The sequence below is a fragment of the Setaria italica genome, chromosome V, assembly GCF_000263155.2.
Source record: "Setaria italica strain Yugu1 chromosome V, Setaria_italica_v2.0, whole genome shotgun sequence".
NCBI classification, from domain to species: Eukaryota; Viridiplantae; Streptophyta; class Magnoliopsida; order Poales; family Poaceae; genus Setaria; species Setaria italica.
Window position 1 is genome coordinate 46597987 of NC_028454.1, and position 8367 is coordinate 46606353.

Genomic DNA, 8367 nt, shown 5'->3' on the forward strand with positions numbered 1-8367 from the left:
AAGTGCAATGTCACGCTCAAAGTGAAAGGGACTACTGTTATATATGCCCCGACAATGGAAAAGTTGCTGTCGTCTCTGCTACTTTGAGGTCGTAGTAGCCAGTTATAGCCACACACGAAAGGATGTTCGCTGCGAGCGAGATGGACAAATTTGTGTTGTGTGCCAAAGAATGAAGGATCGGGAGAAATTAACTACTCTCTCCGTCCTAAATTACTATTTATTTTGGCTTTTTAGATACATAGCTTTTGATATGTACTTAGATGTATACTCATGTCTAGATACATAGCAAAAGTAATATATATATAGAAAAGCCAAAACGAATTATAATTTGGGATGGAGGTGTAATTAATCAAGTAGCGGTGGTTAAGATATGCATGATAGAGGCACGCAACCAGCTGGGACTGACTGATTCGATTCTTGCCAAACTACTGATAGTAAAACAAGCTGTTTTCCAGTGGCTAGCTAGCTCTACACACGCACCATGTTAATTTTGGGTGAAGAAAATGTGTTGTCAAGACTAGCTCAAGACTCTGCATGCAATCGTTCACATCACCACGTATGTACAGCTAGCAGGTACTACAACCAGCGCCCTATCCTCAGCGATCTCAAGTCTTGTTTCCACATCTGCCAAACCTATTTGGCCGCGATTGACCGATCGCATCTGGTCACTGGTGACATTAACAGTAACAATTCTTGGCAGCTTCACCGCGCGCGGCTGTTGGACAGCATGCAGATCGCTCGCTCGAGTCGAGACACATCTGCTTTTGTGATCATCAGGAGTCAGGAGAGGCTGAGACGGGAAATAGCGTGGGCATCAAGAACCTGAGAGGTGACCTCAACCTCCGGTCAGCTTGTATGTGTCGTGCGACTGTCAGGACAAAGCTTCAGCTGTGATAGCGTTTGTTTCGAGTCTGCATATTGTGGCAGATGATTGATGCAAAAATCTTTGCACGTACTGCCGATCTGAACCTTCCGACGAAAAAGCAGGAGCTGGCGTTTTGGATAACACCTACAACTTCTGCATGACGCATGTATTATTGTTAGCTAAACGTAGTTCCGTCTCAGCTGTAGCTTGGCGAACAATTGCTCGAAAGCAATGGTAATTCAGGACAAGTTACACTACTAAGTACTAACCACCCCGAGGAATGGATTTTTAGGAGTGGGTCATGTACTCCTAAAAGCCAATTTATGATCAAGGACAGGCCACAGCATGAGCCCATGGCACACGAGGAGGCGAAGAAGGCTACTTTCCTCCGCGAGCAGAACACGCGCAGGGCGCCTCTGCCTCATCCACTAGAGCCTGAGGTGACCGGCACCGCAGGCTCCGGTGAGGCCGGCGCTGACCCTGAGCTCGCCGCCTTTCATCGATGGCGTGTGGCTCTACACGGAGGAGCCGGAGGGACGAGGAGCTCAGCGCCGTGGAGCCTGAGCTGAGCAAGATCGTTGGGAGTATGACAGTATAATTTTGTGACATGACACAAGAAAACACTAGAAAACTGTGACAGCATAAAGAATCAAAGCATAATATATAATATATATATTATCACAAGAGTAGATATTGGGTCCTTGCGATAACCCAAGAAACAAACAGGTCCCTTCTTGGGTGTTCCTTGCTAAGCAAAGCCAGCTCAAAACAGGTTCGCCAGCTAAGAAACAGCAACAGCGCTCCAACAGAGTAGAGGACAACTGATGGCTTCTACCAGGAACCGGCACTCCATTCCATCGATGATTCTCGCAATGGGGTGTGTGTGTGTGTGGGGGGGGGGGGGGGGGGGGGGATTTGTTGTTTGTTTTTTTTTTTTGTGTTGGTAGGGGGGGGTGTGTTTTTTTTTGTTTTTCTTTTGGGGGGGGGGGGGGGGGGGGGGGGGCGGGTGCGAAGCAGTTTTTTCTCGTTTAGGCCTAGACTCTGGGTCAGCAAATTGACGAGGGTACAATTTGCACACATGTAATGTGATCCAAAGGATTGCGTGGAACATATTGTTACTGATATATCACAAGTTCAGAATACCTGTTTGGACGAACACTGCTATTATCTCCATCGATAGCCCAGTCAAGCACACCAGATGCATAAGCATCAAGGCCAACTTCAGCAACAGTCCTGTCACACGCACCAATAAAACGGAGTCATCTGAAAAATATGCTTGATGGCATGCTCCAACAAGACTCTTCAACCACTCAAAGAAGCCTTACGGCCAAATACACACCCTTGAAACCTGATATGTTAGTATTAGAGATGCCTCGACAGTTAGATGACAAGAACTTAATATACCCAAAAGGAAATCTAGACATACCGTTAATTTTGTCTTAAAATATGCCAAGACATCAAGAATCACATCTGACGGTAGAAATGTAGTCCAATTTTTTTATCACTCCATACAAATCCATGCCATACAAGTCCGGGCCACAGAAGTTCATGCCAATAAACTTCCCGTCAGAATCAACAAGGGGCCCTCCAATCCCAGCCTAATCAGGTGACATGGAGTGCTCATTTGTCAACCAGATGCCCTAGTAAATAAACCATGTAAAGAGGAGGACGAGAGGGGGGGGGGGGCAACAGCTTTACCTTAGTGATTTTACATGTGGAGCATTTAAGTAATTTGCAATCAAAGCTGCCCAACATCTCTGTATGTTGCCCTCTTGCAGCCATTAACATGCCAGATTTAAAGCAACACCCTATGGCTACTAATTCAGAAGAATAATTACTCCTCTGCGGTTGAATATTTACTGGATGAGGAGCACTGAAATCCTTGACATTGACTAGAGCAACATTGTAATGCAAATTATAATGCTGTAATGCCCCTCCTCTGCGCTCTTTATTTGGAAGCAACACTTCGATCTGCAAATGGTATAGTAAGACCGCAGCAGTACCTTAAAAGAACAAGGACCACAAATAGTAGTTAGTACTACCAACTCTCAAGTTTTCAGCAATCTTCTTGTCACCAACGAAATGTGAGACCAAGCTAGCCGAAGTTAGAATAGTCGCACATCCATTCCATTCAATAAAAGAACCTGTGCATGCAGAAATCCTTTTTTCCCCTGCATGTCGTAATTTTGGTCATTAGTTAGGATGAAAAAGCACAAATCTGAAAGAGTAAACAGCACATCAATGTAAAATTACCATAGAATGAAGCAAATGAGACAACATTTTGGTCATTAGGAATAATAACAAAAATAAAAATATGAGAGAGTAAATGGCATGTAAATGTAAAGGTACCATAGAATGAAGCAAAAGCGAGACAACATTTTGAGATATGTTAGAAGAAGCTGTTTCACTGAGTTCACTCCAGACACCACCACCATATATGTCACCAAAAGTATCTTCAAAAGTATTGACCAAAGCCAAGCGGTCTGCTCGAAGATACATGGAAATTAACCATTAGTGGCAAAGCAGAGCTGCAAAAATATGCAACCTATGGAAACCCAGAAAGTTCACAACCACTCAGCATCTGACACATCTTTATATAGCCTTGGGTAACCGATGGAGTCTAGATCGGAAAATGGATCCTCGTTGACAATATCTATATGTAGTAGTGCAACAAAGTAAGTTATTAGCATTGTCACTAATACTAAATACATTAAGTAATGATCACATAAAACTCTGGACATAACTTCAGAAAATAATCTTAGAATATTTTCACAACCAGGGCGACAGATCAGAAATTATTCTGTATTTCTGCATGAACCCACCCACAAACATGGAATAACCATGTCATGTGATTAGCACTAACATGTGAAATCCTAACTGTAAAAAGGCTAAAACAGATTACATTTATTAAAAAAACATTTTTTTTCGAGAATACGCAGGAGAGCTGTGTATCTTTGTATTAAGACGGTAAAGAACAAAAGAACGTTCGGTTACAACGCGGGCCTGCCGGGCGCACGCACACGGATGAATCAGACTAAGAAAATTCTCTCTTAGAACACACTATCACCAACCAGAAACAAGCCTGCAGAAAAAATGGCTAGCTAGATTACAGGCCTGTAGCCGGCCACCCAAGGAGAGCCAAATACTTGGCGCCTGCACTGCACCACAGTTGTGCTTGCTGCTGAATAACCATGGCTATCTGTCAATACTGTCTTGGCTGCTCCCTGCTGAAGACTCTTGAATTGCGCTCCTTCCATACAATCCAGGAGATTAACATAAAGGCCGAGTCTAGTCCTCTCTTCTTCATTGGGTCCATGCCGTCTCTCAGCGGCATCCACCAATCAACAATATCTGAATGCGAAGGTGGGAGCTGTCTCTGAAAATTCAGAGAAGAGGTGACTGCTTGCCAAACTTGCCGGGTGAAGTGGCATTGGGTGAAGATGTGCAGTGATGTTTCTGAATGCAGATGACACAATGCACATGTATCTTGGTCCTGAAGTCCTCGACGGCATCTCCTTTCCGCAGTCCAGAAGCCATCTTTGATGGCCAACCACATGAAGAACTTGATCTTCAGTGGCGCCCATGCTTTCCAAATAAGCTTGTGGGCCGGCTGTGCCACGCCAAGTCTATGGCGACGGTGAACGGGAGCTACCCGGGGCCGACCATCTACGCACGCGAAGGGGACCGCGTCGTCGTGGCCGTCACCAACCGCGTCGCGTACAACGTGACGATCCACTGGCACGGCCTGAAGCAGCGCCGGAACGGGTGGGCGGACGGGCCGGCGTACGTGACGCAGTGCCCCATCCAGCCCGGCGGCACCTACGCCTACGACTTCAACGTCACGGGCCAGCGCGGGACGCTGTGGTGGCACGCGCACATCGCCTGGCTCCGCGCCACCGTCAACGGCGCCATCGTCGTCCTCCCCGCCCGCGGCGTGCCCTACCCGTTCCCAAAGCCCGACGCCGAGGCCGAGATCATCCTGGGTGCGTGATGAGCAGATCGATCGATTCAGATCACCGACTGGTCATTACGTTCTCTAATGCTCGTATGACTGATCGGTATGGCAGGCGAGTGGTGGCACGCCGACGTGGAGGCCGTGGAGAAGCAGGGGCGCGCGCTGGGCATGGCGCCCAACACCTCCGACGCGCACACCATCAACGGCAAGCCCGGCCCGCTCTTCCCGTGCTCCGAGAAACGTGCGTGCGTGTGATAGTTTATGATGATCTGTCTGGGTTCTTGGTACTTTTGCACTGTTAGTTAATGATTATTCAAGGCAAAGGTATTGGTGTCACTAACCGTGTCCGTACGTACGTACACGTGCTTCAGATACGCACGCGCTGCAGGTGCAGTGGGGGAAGACGTACCTCCTCCGGATCATCAATGCCGCGGTGAACGACGAGCTCTTCTTCTCGATCGCCGGCCACACCATGACTGTGGTGGAGATCGACGCGACCTACACCAAGCCGCTCTCGGCGTCCGCCATCCAGCTCTCCCCGGGGCAGACCACCAACGTGCTCGTCCGGGCGGACCAGAGGCCCGGCCGCTACTTCATGGCCGCCAAGCCATTCAACGACGCGGCCGTCCCCGCGGACAACAAGACGGCCACTGCCATCCTCCAGTACGCCGGCGTCCCCGCCTCCGTGCTCCCGGCGCCGCCGCGGCTGATGCCCGAAACCAACGGCACGGGCTTCGTGGCCGCATTCCACGACAGGCTCCGGAGCCTGAACTCGGCGCGGTACCCCGCCGCCTTGCCGCTTGCCGTGGACCGGCGCCTGTTGTACGCCATCGGGCTGAACATCGACCCGTGCGCGTCGTGCCCGAAGGGTTCCCGCCTCGCGGCGTCGCTGAACAACATCACGTTCGTGATGCCCCGGGTGGCGCTGCTGCAGGCGCACTACGGGGGCCTGAAGGGCGTCTTCACCGCCGACTTCCCCGACCGCCCGCCGGCGCGGTTCAACTACACGGGCGCGCCGCTCACGGCGGGGCTCGGCACGTCGCTGGGCACGAGGCTGAGCAGGGTCGCGTACAATGCCTCCGTCGAGCTGGTGCTGCAGGACACCAACCTGCTGTCCGTGGAGACGCACCCGTTCCACCTCCACGGCTACAACTTCTTCGTCGTCGGCAGGGGCGTCGGCAACTTCGACCCGACCAAGGACCCCTCCAAGTACAACCTCGTCGACCCGCCGGAGAGGAACACCGTCGGCGTGCCCGCCGGTGGGTGGACGGCGATCCGGTTCAGGGCGGACAACCCAGGGGTCTGGTTCTTGCACTGCCATCTGGAGGTGCACACGAGCTGGGGCCTGAGGATGGCCTTCCTGGTGGAGGACGGCGACGGCCCCGATGAGTCGGTTTTGCCGCCACCTAAGGATTTGCCCGAGTGCTGAAGCGGTGACCCGCACAATTCCCTGAAAGTTGCAAGCAAGCGCCTGCAATTTATTTCGTCCCTGCAAGTTGTAACGAACTCCTCTGCAAGAAGTTTGCAGTGGATATGTGTACGTAGTACAGGCGTAAAGCCATACAAATTGAGAGCTCAGCACATTCTCCTCAGCTCTCTCTTGTTCTAGCATTGCCATCTTAAGATGGCTTGATTTCATAGCATTCTGAAAAAAGCAACAGCAAAACTATGTTAGAGCGCATATTTCAAGAAGCACTTGGCCAAACCTTCGGCACTGCGATCCCAAATCAAAGTATGTAAGATGCCATGCCATGAAGATCATAACAGCAGTCTCGTCAAAAAAGGATTGTAACAAAAGCAGCCAACATAATTACACACAATTTATAAAGAAAAAAAGGTGGCTAAATGTTCATTAACAAAAGATGAGAAGAATGCAGGCAAGAAATCACACACCATCTGCTTCTCTTGTTCATTGCTCCTTCTGTCACAATTACTTCTTGCAGCAAGATCATCAGGCTGTTTGGTTCTCACATCAAGTTTTTCAACTTGGAGTCCAGTTCCGAACGCAGCTTTTGGTTCTTATCAATGATAGCCTGTGAACGTCTGCGAGCTTGCTGCTGCTCCTCACTAAAAAGTTGAAAAGTTGGCGTATGTTGAGGACAGCAATGCATGTATCTGATAATTAGACCATAATGTAGATTGAAGCAAAAGACTGGAACATACATTTTTCGTGTGACAGGACAAACTTTTCCTTTTCCTCCACCATCTTGTCAAGTGACGTAATTATTCCATTGTATTCACATTCAAGCTCATTTAAATGCCTATCCTTTACCTCAACTTGGCTAGCTAAATCAGCCACAAGTTTACCTGTTTTCCTTACTCCTTCATTCTCAATATCATTGATGGTTTTCAAGTTACCCTTTTTTCTCAAGTGGCCCCCAGTTGGTCCCTGATAGAAGTAATCTTCATCCATTGCGACCCATCCAAACAGCCCTGAATACCCATTCTCTTTTTTCTTCCAGTCCCTTTTACCATGGCCTTCTGTCATGAAGTAACTTTCAAAGGCACGTGCATTTCCAAATCCACTCCAGTCATTTCCAAATTCAATAATCGCAGTACCTGTATGACCTCTAGAATTCCATAAAGCAGTGACCTTTAGCGGGCAAAAGCGTGATAGTTGCTCCTTCAACTGATTTGCACTTGCTCCAACCTGACGGCCATCTTCCCATTTGGTAGGCACGTTAACTAGAACACCCATCCATGGCCTGACATATTGCTTACCTCTGTTCTCAGCAAGTATTGGCTTCAAGGCTACATGCTAGGACTGCGGCTCAGATGATTTACCAAGGCTACTCTTCAAATGCTCGACAAGGGCACTGTGGGTTGCCTTCTCCTCAAATTTGGTTGAAGCACCTTCTATGATCAAGGCGTGCCGAAGCAAGCCATCTATTTTGCAATAAACCTTTTTCTCAGTGCAACAGAATGGGCACTTGTATCTCTCACCATTCTTAACTTTAATTCTCCTGAGATCAGACCTGCATAAATTTTGGCTTTCCAATCATCAAACTCAGAACCTTCGCCTAAGTTGTGACCCATTCTGACCTACACATGGCAGTAAGGTTAGATAAGAGTAAGGACTTTATGCGCCTATTTGAGTACACTTAAATAAAAGTTCTTGAAAAGACCATAAATGTAGAACACATTCACATTTCCAAAAAACAGCAGAGATACAAGCATATATTCTGTCAGTTGTGATCCAGACATAGCCAAAATTTTGATAAGGTGAATGAACAGGGGTGGAGACAGGATTTCCACCGAGGATCCACCAATGATATAAGGTGACAACTGACAACTATATATATGACATGATACACACACATATACAAACTTGAATAGAGCATAGATAATAAGCAAATCAACACGAGTTGCACCACACAATTGTCTACTAATTAGCTCCAATGCAGAACAAAATAAGGTAGCATATATTATATACATGTGATATGTTTGCAGCACAAGAGAATTGCATCTCTATTAACTTGAATTCACCGATACGAGGACCACCTAGATCATAAGCTTTGATTACGTCAAAAGAACTAATCATTATTGA

General features: G+C 48.0%; 1 protein-coding gene, 1 long non-coding RNA gene and 1 pseudogene across 2 annotated transcripts; 1 reads left to right on the top strand and 2 right to left on the bottom strand.

Moving 5' to 3' along the window:
* Positions 1-2576: 2576 nt before the first annotated feature.
* Positions 2577-3398, bottom strand: LOC111257200. Its single transcript, XR_002677584.1, has 3 exons — positions 3215-3398; positions 2908-3036; positions 2577-2836 (listed from the first exon to the last, which is right to left on the bottom strand). It is a non-coding gene; the product is annotated as an uncharacterized LOC111257200 (long non-coding RNA).
* A 933-nt stretch (positions 3399-4331) lies between these two features.
* LOC101774230 (laccase-2) lies at positions 4332-6465 on the top strand. The gene is made up of 3 exons (XM_004972300.3): positions 4332-4848; positions 4933-5061; positions 5192-6465. Exons 1-3 carry the CDS (start codon positions 4332-4334, stop codon positions 6247-6249), a joined length of 1704 nt encoding a protein of 567 aa, XP_004972357.1. The 3' UTR covers positions 6250-6465.
* A 127-nt stretch (positions 6466-6592) lies between these two features.
* Positions 6593-7858, bottom strand: LOC101774640 (annotated as a pseudogene).
* Positions 7859-8367: the final 509 nt, after the last annotated feature.

Bases quoted from the DNA above. Each gene is read 5' to 3' on its own strand.
- LOC101774230 (XM_004972300.3), top strand. From the start codon at position 4,332: ATGACACAATGCACATGTATCTTGGTCCTGAAGTCCTCGACGGCATCT. The intron at 4,849-4,932 runs GTGCGTGATGAG...TCGGTATGGCAG, and splicing joins CGAGGCCGAGATCATCCTGG to GCGAGTGGTGGCACGCCGAC. The intron at 5,062-5,191 runs GTGCGTGCGTGT...CACGTGCTTCAG, and splicing joins CTTCCCGTGCTCCGAGAAAC to ATACGCACGCGCTGCAGGTG.